The 20,643-nt window shown below is 44.9% G+C and overlaps 2 protein-coding genes across 2 annotated transcripts in view; one reads left to right on the forward strand and one right to left on the reverse strand.

The window, feature by feature from the left end:
- Positions 1-20,643, reverse strand: part of ndrg3a (ndrg family member 3a) — a 70,388-nt gene that overhangs the window by 25,907 nt on the left and 23,838 nt on the right. The window contains exons 2-3 of the mRNA XM_080727436.1: positions 5,211-5,295; positions 1,941-1,973 (exon numbers count right to left, since the gene is read on the reverse strand). Of these exons, the coding sequence (XP_080583562.1) occupies positions 1,941-1,973; positions 5,211-5,267 (90 nt within the window). The 5' untranslated portion in view covers positions 5,268-5,295. The remainder of the gene's footprint in view (positions 1-1,940; positions 1,974-5,210; positions 5,296-20,643) is intronic.
- Positions 13,668-18,284, forward strand: LOC308287236 (ATP-binding cassette sub-family C member 10-like; the record flags this gene model as incomplete). Its single annotated transcript, XM_080728351.1, has 1 exon — positions 13,668-18,284. The coding sequence occupies one exon, from the start codon at positions 13,668-13,670 to the stop codon at positions 18,282-18,284; it is 4,617 nt and encodes a 1,538-aa protein (XP_080584477.1).

Genomic DNA, 20,643 nt, shown 5'->3' on the forward strand with positions numbered 1-20,643 from the left:
CGATTGCTGACATCCATTGCCAAACATTATTTCCCCTTAAAACATATCTCACCATGGAAAAGAGTGAAGGTTGTACACAAGAATTGGCTAAATCCCATTTTCTGTTACATGTGCCCGTCAGTAATGTACCTTGTACAATATGTGGTTCCATGTTTAGCGGAGTACATTATGCTATTCTTTTCACTTGTTAGTTAGGAAAGTAGTACAGTGTGTAAAGATCTGCTACTGTCCGTGACCCACAGCAAAAAGAGTCCTCATATCCAATTGTCACAGCAACATGCAGCTCTGCATAGAAGGAACTAGAGAATAACAGAAACAAAACTGTCAGATGACCATCTGGATACACTTCCTGAAATTAATCTAATATCAGTCTTACTTCGATTACATATACACTATATAGTATATATGAAATGTGCTATATGAATAAAACCGCCTTGGCCACCCACCCACACACACCCACACCCCCACACCCACACACACAGGTTTAGGCGTGTGAAAGCTATGAGTTGCAAAAATGTGAATCTTCTATGGTGACCAGTGACCACTCAGCACATACTGTACAATATTGATAATCTAGATGTGCCCCAGACAAGATGTTATGTTCTACATAGTGTTTTGGGTTGTTCAGTAGAGGTAGTGGGGTTCCTGTAAATTTACTATTTACACATTTTTGTCTTACGAATGCGACAAATACAAAAAATATATTATTGAATTCATGTCTCCATGGTGTGAGTAATCAATAGGAAAAAAAGTCATTTTGGGGGTGAACTACTCCTTTAAGCATATCCCAGTTTATAGAGCTAATCCTGCTTCTTGAATTACAGCCACAGGGCCGGCAGACCAGTGCAAGAAGAAGGGCTTTAATTGGGTGTTGATCAGCAGCAATGCTTAATGAGGCATGACTGCGATCTGACTGAGCTTTGAGGCCACCGAGAACAAGGAGTAAACAAAACACAACCTGATGGTTGTTTGTTATTGCAGTTAGGCCTCAACCTCAGCCATCACAGTGCAGAGCAGCCTCCAGTCTCAATTTCTTCCTTAAAGTTGAAAAAATCGAACCTCTGTTCGAAGTGGAGCTGTGTGTGTGTGTGTGTGTGTGTGTGTGTGTGTGTGTGTGTGTGTGTGTGTGTGTGTGTGTGTGTATTGCAGTTGATGCTCAGGGCAGGCTAGACTCAACAGCACCTCTCTGGTCACCCAGGGTTACTACATACAGGCTACATACAGACCCACCCACCCACCCACATACCCACCCACATACCTACACACACGGCCACGTATAGGGTAGCTTGTGTTCCACACAGCTCCAAAAAACTAAAACGGTTGTGTCTGTCTGTCAGTCTGTCTGCTTGTGAAACACACATGCGTGCGCCCCGTCACCCCTATACTCTCCCTAATCAACAGGCTTTAGTCCAGGCCTGGTGGAACAAATGAATAATAGCAGGCTTGGGGAATTACCAGGGGTGATCCAGCAGAATAAAAAACTAAAAGCAAACAAACAAACACACATTATGCTTTATGTGCTCCAAATACTTCCATTACCTCAACAAAACTCATAATATATTGACTTTAGCCCAAATTCCCAGTGGAATTGCACACACCTGAACACTCTCATACACATAGTCTGACTAATATCACTGCATAGATATAAGTCCAGAGTCTCTGTATGGAACCTGCATTTCTAAGGGGCGGATTTAAAAAAATGCCTCTAGTGATAAAGCAGACCCATATTTGCATACTGGGCACCGATTAGGGGACACAACTTTGGAGGGATTGAAATCTGCTGAGGGCAATCTTTTATTCTTTTTGCAATGGCAGATTGGTATGGTTTCCAGGCTAACACACACACATCTAGGACAAGAAACTAGCCCGGTTCAGAATGGGGTCATGTACCATTGCACCACCCCTCAAACAACATACAGCTACTGATAACCAACACTCACCTGGCAATCAAAGTCTTGGAAGTTCCGTGAATTCTGCAAGAGAGAAGAAAACGGGAATCAAGAAATGTCACATTATAGTGTCTTCACAAACTAGCTGGCTGCATGTTCTGTGTGTGTGTGCGCGCGCGTGCGTGTGCGTGCGTTCTTGTGAGTGTGTGGGGCTCGCCATCTTGGTTGGTCATCAAGTTGATTTGGTTCTAAAATTCTTCTGAACTGATGAGAATCAATAACGCCAACGGTTAAAAGATATCTCGTAGGCAATAGTGTTTTTTTTTTTTTTTAGCTTTGACTGTTTCTTTCTCAATCCATCACCTTCCTCTGAGGTGCATTAAACTCTGTCCAACTGGGTGTTCTGTTGAGGTTATTCAGGGTACATTGGGTTCCAGAAGTTTATGTCTCAACTATGGCAAAGTTGCAACACTCCTAGTTTGATTCCGGCTGGCGCACAGCGTTACACGTCTGTCTAAATAAAATATAATATAAACACAAATACTACCCCCCACCTGACAAAAAGGCAATAAACTGAAAGCAGCTGCATCCCCCCCCCATTCCCCCTCCCTGGCTCATATATATTTTTATATAGTGACCTCCATGGACTGTTGAGTTGAAATGGCTGATGATACATGTAATACTGAAATACATTTCAGGAGTCCATCTTATTACAATTAGAACATAGTGGATTTTGTGTGTTCAAACAGGGCCAAACAAAATGTGTAACGCTGCTTGTTACAGATTGGCCATGGTCAAGATGTTTCGGTAGATTCATTTAGGCCTAGAATTATTGACTGCTTTAACTATTGAAAAATAGCAGATATACAAGCTCGCAGTGCGGCGAGCTTGTAGATCTGCTATTTTTTGAAGAAATCATGAACATTTTTGCAAATATTTGAATATCTCATTTTTAAAGTGAACATTTGTAACACAAATATTTTGTTCTGGGGGTCCCTGATACGATATTTTGAGATGGGGGTCCGTGGCCAAATACATATCATTTTGGGGGTCCTTCACATTAAAAGGTTTGAGAACCACTGACATAGTAGTCTCTCAAGAACAGACTAACTGAGCTCCAGTTAAGTGAAAAGGACAATGGCTGGCCAGATTGCTGACATAGAAACATAGTTTTTTTTTTTTTTAAACCTTAGAGGGATTCAAAAGACACTTATAGAATCGGGTCAAAATTCAAATTTTCACGATAAAAAAAAAATAGCAGATCTACAAGCTCGCGGCGCGGCACTCGGAGCCACGCTGCGAGCTTGTATATCTGCTATTTTTCAATAGTTAAAGCATTCAATAATTCTAGGCCTAAATGGGTTAAAGTGAGGACTGTATTTGCTCTCCACCAGGACTTCAGAACATGTAAAAATTTTCATTTGTATATTATATTTAACTCATTGACTGCTCTATCATGAGTTTCCAGAGTTACTCCCGTTGTTTGACGCCGCCACGCCCAAGTTTCCTGAGTTTGGGCCGAATTTTCATTTTTGTTTACAGACCTGTTAAGGTTCCATTTGGTTCTTATAGCTGGGGTACTCCTGCACAGGTGATTTGTAGTGGCGTACAGAACTATTGTCGACTTGTCTACAATACATTGTTAGACAAGAAGCAATGATCTCCACTCCACCTATGTGCTTACATTACAAACACAAAGGAGTGTCAATGACCTTAGTCTACTACACATACCTGTAGATTTGAGAGGGGGTACCATTGTGCGATGAAAACAAGAGATATTTTGGGTGCTGGGCCGTGCGAGGCTATGCAAGGCCATAAGGCATGATGAAACGCAGCATAAGGTGCTAGGTACCAAACATCTTTTATTTTCAACTTTTCAATTATTTCTTGGATCATGGAGGAACTCAATTTCCATTCTGGCAGACCCTGCTCTGCCCCTCTTATTGTTTCAGCTGTCCTTGTCCCCCTCTGTCCTCATGTCTCTGCTTGTGATGTCTTTTTAATGAGCTGGCCACTAGGTGGAGTGAGAGGTCAGCTCTGGCATCATTCACTCAGATGGCTTTTATGGCACTTTGTCCTGATCACCACTCAGGAGTCTTTGACGGGACCAGTCAATCAACCTGGTGAAATGCAATCTGTTCATTGTGTCCCCCTTTGGCCCACCACTCAACAGTGATGCAGTCCCCCCCAGAGCTCTGTGAACTTGCCATCTGTGACAACTGATCGGGAGGTTGAGAGAACTGAGCTGCAGAAATTGACCATGGAAGAGAGGACAGGTGAAGAGAAGTTTAATGTACTATTGGAAGGGAATGATTGATTGATTAGTTTTTCTTTTCTTAGGCTTAGTCTGTCAGCCCATCCATCCATCCTGCATTCTTTCATTTTTTTTTCTCTCCTTTTTATAATTTTTATCCCATGATTTTGCAACCCTTTTTCACCCAGTGCCAATTGCCTATGTAATCCTGGGCTCTGCTCTCCCTCTGCCGCGCCTGGGGAGACAACGGACTGACCTCATGCTTCCTTCAATGCATGAGTAGTCCAAGTTGTTTCTTTTCACCTGACAGGGGGGATTTCCCCGGGATGGACGTAGCACGTGGAAGGAACACGTTATTCCAACCAGTTCCTTTCCCCTCCATCAAGCGCCCCGGCTGGCCAGGGGGAGGCATTATTGAGACCAGGATTACTGCATGTTTTTGTGAGGGTATCAACCCTAGGAGACACGGGGAGAACATGCAAACTCCACACAGAAAGGCCCTATCGCCGACCCCACCTAGGGTGTGGGCGCTGATGACGCGGAGGGAGAAACACGCCCCCAGCACCCACAGCGTCCCCCGGCGGGAATCGAACCCAGGACCTTCTAGCTGTGAGGCGAAGCGCTAACCACTGCGCCACCGTGCCCCCTGCATTCTTTCATTTTTAAGACTTTCCTTCACTAGATATTGTCATGTTCCCAGATATAAAAACAAAATATGCCAGCCCTTTCTTTGATCCCTCCTTAATTCATTATCCATGTCCATCCACCACCCGATCACTCTTCTCTTGCCCCCCTTGCCTTAGTGTGCAGTCTCCTGATTTTTCCTCCCTTTCTGTTGTTTCACTCGCCTCTTCTCTCTTTTCGACAGTTATACAGATATTATGAATTATTCACTTTGATGAACGGAGCTGAGGAGTGTGCATGCCCTGCATAATATGCATTTGCATTGCAAGGTTCATTTTTTAATTGTGTGTTCTACAAAGACAACTGCTAATTACTGTGTGCAGCTACACACGTGTTTGCATTCCTGTCAGCTCAGCAGGAGGCCACAGTCCCCGAACCCTCACCTTGTTGGTCAGCAGGGGCTTGATTTCGGTTAGCTGTACATCCTGCAGCTCATCCATCGTCCTGTCTGGTCAAATGTAGACTGCTCTGTCAACAGAGAGAGAGAAATACAACAGTTTAAGCTTAGCATCATCCATAAAGTAAAAATACTGCACAAACAACACTGTTGTTTATGTAGCTTATTAGTTGGTATGTTGTGGAATGCACCATCCATTCAAAGATGTAAAATCACTGGTTTCTTTCAAAACTGTCCTGAAAATTCACCTCAGGAGACCACAAAGGGAGGTAAAGAGACAAATTCCCATAGAAAGGAGATGTCATTCTCTGCCACAGTTTCCCTAAAAATATAAAGAATCTGGGTGTCCATGCCAGATTTATATTTTTGGAAGAATGTGGGTGATTGATTGACTTAATATGGGGCTGACAGAGGTGTTGCCACCTCCTGCCATCGCTCTACTTTCTGATGGGTCATGTCACATGTAGGTTGGCTGGAGGACATCTGCTCCATCAGTTCCTACAGGGAAAGGTCACCCTTCCAGTCCACACAGGTGTTTTATGCATGTGCATTCAGACGACCAAGCACACATGTGAGAAGAGGTGTTCGCGCGCACACGCACACACGCACACACACACACACACACACACACACACCCTTGAAAGCAGCAATTTGTCCCTGCAAAAGTCCTAAAAAGCCCCTTCCTCCTTGCTCTTGTTCCCCCAGTTGCCTTTTAATGCTACTACGTACGTCGCCTGAAAGCCAAAAACTGAGGGTATCTGTTCATCATCATTTCAGCTATGAAAATGTATTCATATATTTCAGAATTTCCATTTCTGCTCATTTGATTGATAGGTGGCCAAATTTACACGACTGCAAAGATTAAACAGCCGTGGGGGAAGGTCGAAATCCATTTCTTCGCATTTTCAGTGCTGCCATTACACAGACTATGGCGGAGCAATTTGAAAATTGTCCTCCAACAGTCTGTCTCGAGACACTACCAGTGACCTGGTCAGCCTCCACAGGGTGAGGACAGGATGGGGTTTTGGGTTACCTGGTGTTACACCAGCTAGTGTTACCTTATGGTATAGAGCCTCAACTCCCTCATCTTTCTAGGTCAGTACATACAAGAGGCAGAAGGAGAACACAACCTCACAATACACCACCCACAAACTCCTGCCCCCACCCCCAACATGTACACAAACACCATTACATGCAAGACACTGACAGAAATCCTTAATAGCGAGGCAGATAAAGTGCATATTACAGGTGAATCGTTCACTTGCGGATACAAGCACCAAAATTGGCACACATACTCCTTAGGCATTGCTCTTTTCAGAAAACCATCTGGCCAAAAAAAAAAATCAAGATGGCGGCCAATTTTCATGATGGCCGCCTTTGAATATACAGTAATCTTGCATTCCGCAATAAAATCCCATAGACTTGTCCTATTTGAATGATTTTGGTGTCAAATCATACATTTATCACTATGTAGAATCCAAATTTGGACCCATGGACTTCCTTGTACCATATATCAGTCCACGAATCTTAATATTCTGCTAAATTAGAGGTTTGTGTTATGTCTGACTCGGGTAAAATGGGTGGTAGTGTATAGTATTGTTAGAGGTTTATAGTGTGTATGTGTATGTGTGTGTGTGTGTGTGTGTGTGTGTGTGTGTGTGTGTGGGGGGGGGGGGTGGTAATGTAGTAATGTAGGATTTCAATGCACAGCGGCTGACGCGGCTAAAATGCAGATATAATAGCGCCGTGGGATCACTCTTTGTCTAGTCTCTATTCTTCGACCTTTTCGACTTGGGTAACCCTGCCAGGAGTACAAGACTCCTGCCGACATAGCTCTGGGGGTCATGGAGACACGCAAACTGCCTCACCACGATAAGGTGATGATCCCATCGAGCTAGGAGGTAGTTTTTTTTTTTGTCTTTTCTTTTTTTCTTTTTCTTTTTTATTAAAGTTTTTTTCTATCTAGGGCCTAGGCAGTATAGTACAATAGTATAGTAGGCCTAGACTACAACGCTTCTAAACCTCGCACCTGCAGCTGCACAGTGCCGTGCAGGTCAGACCAAAGCGGTAGCATTTGCATCGACTGCAGCGTTCCAACTTGCATCCACACTTGGTCAGCTGCTGGCAACTCTCTGCAATGGGTGGGAGCTCAGTCCAATCAATCTGCCACAGATCTCCTTTCTTGGTCCAGCCCCAGTTGTCAGGAGTCTGCATTTCTGGTTGACATACTGTTGACTGACTCCAGATGCAGGCCGCTTGATAGGAAGCGCGCTTCACATGTTGCTTCAGTGCTGCTTGCGTTGGAGGAATGGCTTCGTATGGCCTCTGCTTCCGAGCAAACAAGTCCAACCTCGCATCATTGACACCTTCAGCTGTGCTGGATCGGTCGTACATCATGACCACAAACTTCTCCAAGGTTTTCAGGTCTTCATCATCCACTACAGGTGGGTAATGGCTGAGTTTGCTGAAGACCTCATCACAAACATTCCAGGTTTGCCACACAGACTTCTTCCCCTTTCCGCGGAATGCTGAAACAACATCGCAGCCAGTGAAGGCATGGAAGAAGAGCATCCCTTTGCTCTTTTCTGCAAGAGTGCAACACAGGTCATGAACAGGAAGCCACCCCAGCCACATTGATAGTGATGTTGCTGAGAGCATCTTCTTCCTTGGTCACAATGACCACATTTGGTGAGGCCACACATGCTATCTTATCAGCCAGAAAGTTGAATAGCTCAGCTTTGTTGTCATTTTCTCATAAAGTTTTGCCATTTTGAAGGAATTTTTCCCAAGCCTGTCACCCTGCGTCTCACCCCACGTCCACGCTTCGATCTAGTTTCAGCTTTCAGACTAGATGGCCGGTAAACATCAAACACAGTGGGCCCGATTCATCAAGCACTTAAGACCAAAACTACGATCATATTTTGTTCTTACCGGCATTTAGGAGGATTCTCAAGTTGGGGGTCGAATTCATCATTGTATTTTGGTCTTGGATTTGTGCTGGAAATAGGATGGAAAATACACCACCTCCGACCATGGTGTAAATCTTTGCCTATATTTAGGATGCTTTTTTCGGTCGGGAAATAAGCCATCAGCCCACGGTGTATATTTAGAATGCTTTTTTCTTCATGCAAAATCAATTTTAAATTATGCCAAACATCAAATAAAAATATGTATTAGTCCATTCTGCCCAACATGTGCCAACACATGTATTTAAAAAAATAAAATAATATGTCAATTGTCAAACAATTACATATTCAGTCGTGGATTAGCTGCCACTGAGTTTGTAACCAAATGGACCCGCCGATGGGGGACCACTCACGCACCGCATGATGACTGCCCGCACTCGTCCATTTGGTTTCATTTTAAAGAGTTAAGGATCTATAAAGGCCCAAGGGTCTGTTTGGCAAGAGACCACCAGAAAACCCCAGCACATCACTGTGGTCCCTGGACCACTGGTTGAGACCCACTGCACTACCTAGGCCTACTGTATTTGCCACTAGCCTATATTCTTACCTCTGATGAAGCAGCGTTTCACTTCGTGGATATTTCCACATAATTGTTTTGTGTATTATTCTGTGATGGATTGAACCTTGTAAACCACTGTATTCTATTACATTCTATACATTAGAGCATTACGTTCAGCATCCATTTTGAAATCTGCGGGATCAGAACAGTTGTATTTCATATCCTATGTTGTCAATGTGTCGCCGACATTTCTTTCTTTCCTTTTTTTCCTCTGTTTTTTGACGAGACAAGTTGAAGTTTTTATATGCAGCAAGTCCAAGTTCAAGTTCCGTCTGCCGGCGAGAAGGTGGGGGGCGTCACGACCCTCCACTGATTAGGCTTTAATTTATAATAGACTAAGCCAGTGTTTCTCAAATGGGGGTACGTGTACCCCTTGGGGTACGCGGAGGTACTGCAGGGGGTACTCAGAAAATGCCCTCAAAAAAGGAAAACTAGTATAAATCATGCTTGTTCATAGTTAAAGAATGAACTACTATTGAATTGGAGGGGGAAAAACATTGTTATGTTTAATGAAGACATACGGAGAAACTTGATATGAGCCTGAGTTGTTAACCCAAATTACATGGTACCAGGCAACTGGGATGTGTTTTAAAGTTATTGAAAACTTGACTGAAATGTTATGACCACAGTGTTGAAAACGAGAAAAGGAAGCACCGTTTGAAACTCTTTCACCCCATTTCTTATTTGCTATTTTATATTCTTGAAATGGGGGGTTATCATAGCATCATATACCACTATTTATTTATATTTGAATTGGAGTTTCATAAGCCAAATGTTGTTGTCGGGTAAAGGGGGTACTTGGATTCAGAAATTATGGAAATGGGGTACTCAAGCAAAAAAAGATTGAGAAACACTGGACTAGGCTACTGTAGGCCTATTGATCACATCAACACATAAAGCTACACACAAAAGCAAAATAAGTGTTACCTTCGGTCTGATAAGAATACATGTGGCTTTACAGGACAGTGTTGAAATATTAATCCAAAAAAAGAATTTCCCCTCAGTAGCCTACATATATAGGATAAATAATCAATAAAGCTCGCAACCTGCTGGTCTGGTCCATATCAGAAAGCAGTGCGTGTCACAGCTCATACTGTATATTCCTTCAACATTATCTTTTTGGCAATGTTCAGTAGAAAAGGATTATAATATCCATCCCATGTTTATTATTTTGTGATTGAGGACTAATTGTACCCTTGTAAATGTGCCGATCTATAGAGAAGAAAAAATAGGCAGCCTATTCTTTTTTTTTCTCCCTCTCTCTTTTTTTCTTTTTTTTTCTTTTTTTTGACAAGACAATTAAGTTCAACAGCATAGCTAAGTTTAAGTTGTGATTCATTTCTAGTAGCCTATGGTGTGAATAGGTTCCCAGATCATAAAGTGCTTAGTCATGCTCTCTACCATATATGGTCCTGCCATAAGTACTATGGAAGCTGCTCTCTCGTTTTTACCCTTGTTTTTGCACTTAAATTTACGTCCAAATTCATCATGACATACACCTGTGGATAAGCACAAAATGGGATATACACACTGCGTGATGAATTTGACTGACGTTTGGACTTACTGAAATTTAAGATGAAATTTAAGGAAAAAAATACACCCTATTTATGACCAGATTGATGAATCGGGCCCAGTGTCTGTTCTCTTGTACTTGGTAGAGTATGCTTTTATTGTAGGAAGGACATCAAGCATTGCGTACTCTTCAAACGTCTTTGAACTCCTTGGAGGCAGACTGTCCACCAACGCTGCCCCATCAACTATCAATCTGGCTGGGGTGGCACCATGCAGTCACGAAGAAGCGGACACACGGATCTTTGTGCATGCCAGGCATGCCACAGAAGCAGGCAGCAAGGTCATCATGGTCAAAGCCAACGACACAGATGTTGTTGTCATCGCAGTCAGTGTTCTGCAGGCACTTCAGGAGCTCGGTCTGCAGCAGTTGTGGGTTGCCTTTGGCCAAAGACAGAACTTAAAGTGGATTCCTGTTCATGACCTGTGTTGCACTCTTGCAGAAAAGAGCAAAGGGATGCTCTTCTTCCATGCCTTCACTGGCTGCGATGTTGTTTCAGCATTCCGCGGAAAGGGGAAGAAGTCTGCGTGGCAAACCTGGAATGTTTGTGATGAGGCTTCCGGTGTCTTCAGCAAACTCAGCCATTACCCACCTGTAGTGGATGATGAAGACCTGAAAACCTTGGAGAAGTTTGTGGTCATGATGTACGACCGATCCAGCACAGCTGAAGGTGTCAATGATGCGAGGTTGGACTTGTTTGCTCGGAAGCAGAGGCCATACGGAGCCATTCCTCCAACGCAAGCAGCACTGAAGCAACATGTGAAGCGCTCTTCCTATCAAGCGGCCTGCATCTGGAGTCAGTCAACAGTATGTCAACCAGAAATGCAGACTCCTGACAACTGGGGCTGGACCAAGAAAGGAGATCTGTGGCAGATTGATTGGACTGAGCTACCACCCATTGCAGAGAGTTGCCAGCAGCTGACCAAGTGTGGATGCAAGTTGGAATGCTGCAGCATATGCAAATGCTACCGCTTTGGTCTGACCTGCACGGCACTGTGCAGCTGCAGGTGCGACTCGTGAGGTTTAGAAGCGTTGTATTCTAGGCCTACTATACTATTGTACTATACTGCCTAGGCCCTAGATAGAAAAAACTTTAAAAAAAGAAAAAAGAAAAAGAAAAGACAAAAAAAAAACTACCTCCTGCCTCGACGGGATCATCACCTTATCGTGGTGAGGCAGTTTGCATGTCTCCATGACCCCCAGAGCTATGTCGGCAGGAGTGTTGTACTCCTGGCAGGGTTACCCAAGTTGAAAAGGTCGAAGAATAGAGACTAGACAAAGAGTGATCCCACGGCGCTATTATATCTACCATGCATTTTAGCCGCGTCAGCCGCTGTGCATTGAAATCCGCTCTGTTGAGTTACTACATTACTACATTACCCCCCCCACACACACACACACACACACACACACACACATACACACTATAAACCTCTAACAATACTAAGATATACACTACCACCCATTTTACCCGAGTCAGACATAACACAAACCTCTAATTTAGCAGAATATTAGGATTCCGGGACTGATATATGGTACAAGGAAGCCAGTGAGTAAGTCCATGGGTCCAAATTCGGATTCTACATAGTGAAAAATGTATGATTTGACACCAAGATCATTCAAATAGGACAGGTCTATGGTATTTTATTGCGGAATGCAAGATTACTGTATATTCAATGGCGGCCATCTTCAAAAATGGCCGCCATCTTGAAATTTTATTTGGCCAGATGGTTTTATGAAAAGAGCAATGCCTAAGGAGTATGTGTGCCAATTTTGGTGCTTGTATCCGCAAGTGAACGATTATTTCTGTTATCTGCCCGGCTATAACTAGACAAGTGTGCTCCTCAGAACACAGGTCTGCAATCAGCACACCAAGAAACACTGATGTTTCATACATGTGTGTGTAGGTAGTTAATAAAGCGTTGAAGGTTTAATGACAGAACGAACATCAATTGTGTCGGCAAGAACACACTGCTATGGATCGTTTAGAAGCACTCAGCGCGCTACAGTGACATAACTGGGTTATGCATAAAGGGACTTTTATACAGTTAAGTGGTCCCCTCTCTTGCATTGTTTTAAATCTTAGTGGGGCTATCTGTAGTCACGGTTATAGTCTCAAGTCTGTACTAGATAATACATCTGTGTGTGTGTGTGTGTGTGTGTGTGTGTGTGTGTGTGTGTGTGTGTATAGAGCAATTGGTCACTGATTTAAAGCGTCTGGTTTTCGGTCAATCGGCCGTCAGACAGTCATATTGGTGCCATGGCATTGGTCTGAAATCTCATTGTTCCTACATCCCATTAGTCAGAATCTGGTGACGTTAACCTGGTGAAAAATACTATGCCTAAGCCTAAACCTAACCTCAGTAAAACTATGCCTAAACCTAACCCTAAAACTAGGGATGGTCCGATCAGGTTTTTTGGAACCGATCACTGAGCACCGATGACAAAAGTTTGATCACCCGATACCGATCAATCACCGATCCGATCAAGTTATTATTTATATATTATTTATATTTTCTAAATGTTAATGTTTTAACTTTAATTAATTAATTCACTCATGAATTCATTTATATATTTGCCTTACAGTTATTTACCAGCATTACTATGTATTTATTATCATAGCAGTAACTAATTATTCCTTCAGCACTGTGGAAATCAATACCCCAAAATGGCCTCAAGTGGGCATACTGAACGGCTGGTTGATCGGATGCACCGATCGGATTGGATCGGTGAATTTACCTTTTGATCTAAACCACCGATTATCGCCGATCACGCTTTGATCGGCCCGATCCGATCCATTGCCGATTGATCGGTAACATCTCTACCTAAAACCTAACCCTAACTAAATTCGGACTAATGAGATGTAGTAGGACTAATGAGATTTCTGACTTATGGGCAGTCCCCGTCATATTTACATGCACACGCAAATAATGGTTAGGTCACGCACACACCAGAGCAGAAAAGAACAGTTTGATTGAGTAGTTGAATTGCCTGGTAAGTGGCAACCACCATTAAAACAAGGAAATAATTGTTATTGCTTCACGCAACATTTGTGTGTGTCGCTGGTCAAAAAGATTAGATCTACAAGCTAAAATGCGTTGGGAGATGACGCCAGTGTTATCTTGAAGATCTAGTAAGTGTCGCCTAGCAGGCTAGCAATGACATCATCGAATGACATCAAATCTGTAACCTCTTGGTGGGTTTAAAGCGACAGACATACCTCCATGTCACTAACATATACCAAATTATTAATTTACTTATTGAAAAAATATCTTTGATATTTAGCACATTTTACCAAACTAAACATTTTGATATGTTCCAAGAATTAATTGAGTAAAGGAGAGAGACATGGGTGATTCTGGCCCAGCAGAGTTGATCTCTGACATCTGTCATACAGATGTCCAGAACCCATTCCCTGTTTTGGAGAATGGAACCATAAGCCCCTGTTTTAACCAGCTCATCCTGGGAGCCCTGCCTCATGCTGGCATGGCATTCTTCAGTGTCTACTACCTTTGCATACCCAGGAACAGACTCCCTCAGGGGTCTACTCCATGTAGCTGGATACTTAGGGTGGCATCGGCCCTGGTAGTGACACTGTTCTTCATTGGAGATGTATTAGTGACAGCCCTTCTCAAACAAGATGACATGTACCTAGATATTTTGGCTGATTGCTGTGCCATCTTGGCCTGGCTGGTACATTTTGGCACCATGATAGTCCTCCGAAGGTCCATACTCAGGGGAACGAGAGGCCCTCTGACTTTACTACTGTTGGTTTTTCTCACTGTTCCCAACCTTATGATCACCTTGATCGCTTATTACCATAGTGAGGCATATCTAAGCAAAGCACCCCTCAAAATCACACGATTAATACTTGCCTCAGGTCGGACATTCCCTCTCACAGTTTACATCCTAGTATTTATATTTCCCTGCATTGGTGACAGAAGGGAAACCATGTATATCGACACCGTGGATGGCACTGACATCATTCCGGAGAGTTCTCATCTGGATACAGGTGAGATGGTCGCAGAGGATGGTAGCAGCTGTGTCTCTAGGCTTCTGTACTTGTGGCTGAATCCCCTCCTTCAGCGAGGGCAGCGCGGGGAGCTGGACACAGCAAGCGACATCTATCACCTCCCTCAGAAACTGCGCACTGCTGTCATCCAGCGACACTTCTACCACTGCTGGGAGGCCAGCCAGAAGGATGCAGCAGCCCGGAGCAGAAAGCAGGATCAATGGCCCAGCCGAGTTGACAGAAATGGGGGGGAGGAGTTGGGGCTGGACAGTGAGGTAGTTTTGGTGAGGGTGCTGCACAAAGCCTTTGGGCTGAGGTACTACATCTTGGGCCTTCTGAAGCTTGTAGGTAACATACTGGGCTTCGCAGGTCCCCTGCTCCTCAGCAACCTGGTTAGTTTTGTGGAGGATGAGGGCGCCCCCGTCAGCCGAGGCGCCTGGTGTGCCCTGGGACTCTTTGCCAGCACCCTCCTTTCAGCCGTCCTCCAAAACATTTTCACATTTCAAGTGTCCAAGGTGGCATTGTCCGCACGCGCTGCACTTGTGTCGGCAATCTATGAGAAAGCCCTGCGAGTCAGCAGCAGTGGGTTGGCACGTCTCACCCTGGGAGAGTTGGTCAACTTCATAAGCATCGACACGGACCACGTGGTCAGCTTCTTCAACAGCTTCCATGAGCTGTGGAGTTTGCCCTTCCAGTTTTCCATAGCCCTCTATCTCCTTTACCTGCAGATGGGCGTGGCTTTCCTAGGAGGGCTCGGCGTGGCCTTGCTGCTTATACCACTCAACAAGATCCTCGCCTCCCGTATCCTTGACAACAACAAACAAATGCTCAGGTACAAGGACAGCCGCGTTAAGCTGATGGCAGAGGTCCTTTTTGGAATACGTATCATAAAGTTATACAACTGGGAAACTCATTTTACGGAGAAGATTGAAGACTGTCGCAAACAAGAGCTGTCCCATCTCAAAGCCATCAAGTACCTGGATGCTGTGTGCGTCTACACCTGGGCTGCCCTGCCTGTAGTTATCACCATCCTCACCATTGTCACATATGTGCTTCTGGGACACCAAATGACCGCAGCTAAGGTATTCACCACCCTGGCTCTGGTGGGCATGTTGATCCTGCCACTCAACAATTTCCCCTGGGTCATCAACAGCATCCTGGAGGCCAAGGTGTCCCTGGAACGGATCCAACAGTTCCTCAGACTGTCCAACCAGGACCTCTATGCATACTACACTCTTGTGTGTCCCGAAGACCCTCAGATATCCGTCCTGTTGAATCAGGGTTCCTTCTCTTGGCAGGATTCTGGTGGCACAGATAACACAGAGCAACATTTAGAAATGGAGACTTGTATCACTAAAGGGAGTCTACCATTACGCATTCTGAATCTCAGCATCACCAAGGGCTCCCTTGTGGTTGTGGTGGGAAAGGTTGGCTGTGGGAAGAGCTCGTTACTGGCAGCCATCACTGGGGAACTCAACAGGCTTGGTGGTACAGTGTATGTTGAGGAAAGAAAGAATGGCTTTGGCCTGGCCTCTCAAGAGCCCTGGATCCAACATGCAACAGTACAGGACAACATCCTGTTTGGAAAACATTACAACCCCACCTTTTATCAGACTGTGATCGATGCCTGTGCACTCACAGATGACCTCAACATTCTTCCAAAGGGGGACAAGACAGAAGTAGGTGAGAACGGTGTGACTCTGAGTGGAGGACAGAAGGCTCGCTTGGCCTTGGCCAGAGCCGTTTATATGGAGAAAGACATTTACCTCCTTGATGATCCCTTGGCAGCAGTTGACAATGACGTTGCACATCACCTTATGCAGAAATGCATCATGGGAATCCTCAGGAACAAAACCAGAATCCTTTGCACACACCGCATAGAGTTTGTGGACAAAGCTGACATGGTGGTCCTTATGGACAACGGGACCATCATTAAAACAGGCACACCAGCAGAGGTCCTGCCAATGGTGGGGGCAGTGCCTACAAACCGCAGGAATGACACCAATGACGAAGAAAAAGAGCAGGTGGAGGACTTGGGTGTGTCCAATGAGCTGCAAGCAGAGGAGGAATCTGACCTATCGGGGGAGGAGCAGAAGCAGGTGGGCGGGTTGGAGTGGAAGGTTTACCGGAGCTACTGGGTGGCTGTGGGCAGAGTGCTGTCTCTCTCCATCCTCATGTCTCTGCTTCTCATGCAAGCCTCAAAGAACGTGTCAGACTGGTGGCTGTCCAATTGGATCTCTGAGTTGAAGAACAACGGTCCCTCCTGGATGAATGGTTCCTCTACAGTAACCTACAGCTCACCACACCTGCTGCGATCACCTGGAGGGCTACAAGTGTCTCCATTGCCCTTTATGAAAAGCTCTCCTGTAGCCAAAATGAGCTCAGAGATATTCTATCTGACAGTGTACAGCTCCATTGCCATTGCCAACACATTGTTCACTGCAGTCCGTGCTTTCCTCTTCGCTTACGGAGCCATTTGTGCCGCAACGGTGATTCATAACAGACTTTTGGACACAGTCCTTAAGGCCACCATGACGTTCTTTGACACCAACCCACTGGGACGGGTCCTCAACCGATTCTCCTCAGACCTGTACACCATCGATGACAGCCTGCCGTTTGTGCTCAACATACTCCTGGCAAACATCTTTGGCCTGCTGGGAATGCTTGTTGTGATGACATACAGCCTTCCCTGGATCCTGGTTGCTCTGCTCCCCCTGGGTCTTCTTTACCATTGTACGCAGAACTTCTACAGACAGACCTCGCGGGAGCTGAAGCGTCTCTACAGCCTCACACTCTCACCCATCTACTCCCACTTCTCTGAGACACTGAGCGGGCTGGGCACTATCCGGGCCAGTCGAAGCTCAGCCAGGTTTGAGCAGGAGAACTTAAGGCGTCTAGAGCAGAACCAACGCTGCCTGTTCCTAAGCAACGCTGCCATGCAGTGGCTTGACATCCGCTTGCAGATGATTGGAGTCGCCGTGGTGACCGGCATCTCCATGATCACAGTCATCCAGCACGACTCCATAGACCCAGGTCTGGTGGGTCTGTCTCTGTCCTATGCCTTGTCGATCACAGGCCTGCTGTCTGGCCTCATCTTCAGTTACACACAGACAGAGATGCAGCTGGTCAGTGTGGAACGCACTGAGGAGTACTGCAGCAGCTTGCCCACTGAGCCACAGCACCAGAACCCACAGGTGCCACCATCATGGCCTCAAAAAGGCAGGCTGGAGTTCTGTGGAGTTGTGTTGGCCTACAGAGAGACTCTGCCCAACGCCCTGGATGGTTTAAGCCTGGTGGTGCATCCGGGAGAGAAGGTCGGAATTGTAGGCCGTACAGGGTCTGGTAAATCCACACTGTTCCTGGCTCTGTTCCGGATGGTGGAGCTGAACCAGGGACAGATCCTCCTGGATCACCTGGACATCAGCACTGTGGGCCTGGCTCAACTCAGGTCCAAGTTGGCAATTATCCCTCAGGATCCCTTTCTGTTCAGCAGTAGCGTGAGGGAGAACTTGGACCCCAGAGGGCAGTACACAGACCAAAGCCTACTGGAAGCTTTGGACCAATGTCACCTCAGCCATGTGGTCGACAGGATGGGTGGTCTGGATGCTGAGGTAGGAGAGAAGGGGAAGACATTCTCTCTGGGTCAGAGACAGCTGTTGTGTCTTGCCAGGGTTCTGCTGACCCAGGCCAATGTTTTATGTATTGATGAAGCCACAGCCAGCGTTGATCACGAGACTGATAAACTACTGCAGCAGACAATTAGACAAAGGTTTCAGAACAAGACCGTTCTAACAATTGCTCACAGAATCGACACCATCATGGACTCTGACAGGGTGCTGGTGATGCATGCTGGGAAGGTGGTGGAATTTGACACACCCTCTGCGCTGTACCAGATAGACAACTCAGTCTTTCACAGGCTAGTTGATGGAGGAGGAGACCATGGGAAGACATGAAGACATTTAGAAGCTTTAATTTGAAGGCAGCATTATTTATTTTCCAGTGAAGGAACCTGTACTTTCGACCCGTTCCACATTTACACAGTTCAAGTTGCTGAAAAGCAGTAATAATATGTAACAATAACTAGAAAGATACAATTCTGGGAAATTCCGAGTGTGGTTCCCGTTTTTACATTTTCCCATTCAAGTCAATGGGGTTACTTTATAGAGTAAAGTTATGCCAATAAGCAAGCAGCATAAAGATGACGTATACAACTTTAGAGTAACTTTTAGCCAGTGAGGAAGCTGCATAAAGGTGACGTCACAGGAATGCTGCTTCCTCATTGGCTAAAAGTTCCTCCATAAACTTGGAATAAAATAGGCAACCACACTAATTATGTGCTCAGTTTAATATGCTATTAACCAACCAGACAAATTTGAATGATTCAAATATTGTGAAAATGCAGTTTTCCAAATTTCATAGGATGCACGGTGGCACTCAGAAAATGTGGAGTTGTTTATATTTGTTTGGATATGGGAATGCGTCAGGGTTTTTAGGGATTGTTGTTATGGGACTTTGAGTGTAGTGTTGCATCATGGCGTTAATTTGGTGATTTGCGTTTGTTTTCTCTAGCCCCTCTGCCTTTTCCTTGAAATTGAGTTGCTGTGGTTGTGCCATGCATTATTCTTCGTTACACAACGCAGTATAAAATTGAGCTGATGGTGCTCGAAGGACAGTCATTGCGAAGCTGGCTGCCGCTATGTAACTCTCGTTTTGTGTATTATTTGAAATCATCACAAGCAATTAGCATATTACAGTATGAGTAGGAGGACACTGCTTGCCTGTTTTGCAACAAGCAGTATAGGGGAGTAATGCATATAGTATAGGGGAGACACTATAGTTCCTATGTTGAGCCCTAATGTACTGTAAAAATGTAATATGGCAAACCGGACAACGGGCGGACCTCCATAAACAAACCAGGGCCACGTCACTATGAAGTAGTAAACTGCCGTCCAACTTCCCTGCCCTCTGAGTACACAGCGGTGCCGGCATGAGGGAAAAAGTGAGGTGACATTGGTTGGGGAGGGTGTAGAGGGGGAGGTTGGGGAGGGTGTAGAGGGGGAGGGCGGAGTCAGGACGCTCACTGTAAGTTTTGGTGTAGCTCACGTCAAGTGATCTTCAGACTTTCTATTTAAGGGAAATTAGCCTATACTGAACTATATACTGACATTTAGAACAACATGAAACATTGCATTTCAATAAACATCACTTAGAAATAGGGAAGTCAGAACAAAATAGTGCACATATCAGATATTATACACACAGAACTCTTATGGGTTTGAAATGACAGACCCAAACCCTAATGGACCCCTGAATTTGGTTCCGAGATCCGAGTGGAGAAATGAAAAACAGCACCCATTATTTTATGGACCATAGGCATATAGGCGAGATGCCATCTATACTCCATAATCTAGCCTAGCTGTAGCAGTCTACAATAAGAGACATTGACCTTGATGAATAAGGAATCCATGATCACACATGCCATTGTGCACTTTTGATTCCACGATGCGCCATGTGTGGTGCTGTGTGCGCACTCTTGGCTCACCCTTTAACCAACGGGGGAATAACTTTGTTCCCATAGCCTATACTGCACGGCTGCAGTAATCTGATTCATGGTAAGTCAGCCTATCATAGCAGCACTGGATTCGGGTTCGGGCATCTGCTTCCTTCACTCCCACAGCCAGCATTCAAAGAACAAGAATTTGGAATGAGCGCCTCTATTCTGGGTAGCAAAGATGGCAGGCTTGGCTGGTAGGATGGATTATTCTTATTTGAGACACACTGATAGATAGATAATATGATACAGTAGTGCATCAACCACATACATGAAACTAGTTTGAGTGTAGAGAGCTGGAAGGACATGTAAATACAATATCTCCAGCCAGAATCAATTATCTTGTTCAAATGCCATCATAATCAGTGTTCCACCCCTCTGGACTGGTGCTGGTAAACACACACACTGAATTACAATCAGGATGTCATTAATTCAATTTCCCTACACAGCATGCAGCTACCAGCGGAGCCTCAACTCCAAAATGCTAAATATCACACTGCTTGCCACCACAATAAAGTGGCAATGGATGACAGACAGGCTATGCTGGAACTAACACCATGTGACATGCGACCAGGGTCAGCCTTCACAACACCATTTTTGCCACCTAGTTGATCGAGTCGAGAGCACAACCGCATGTAGACAGTAACAATCATCATTGCAGCCAGAGGCAAGCATGCAGCCAATACACAACAATGATTGCCCAACACAATGGGAACCCAAATATGGGCACATAAATAAATAAATAAATAAATAGACCAACA

This window comes from Nannobrachium achirus, assembly GCF_963921795.1.
Source record: "Nannobrachium achirus genome assembly, chromosome: 6".
Classification (NCBI taxonomy): Eukaryota; Metazoa; Chordata; class Actinopteri; order Myctophiformes; family Myctophidae; genus Nannobrachium; species Nannobrachium achirus.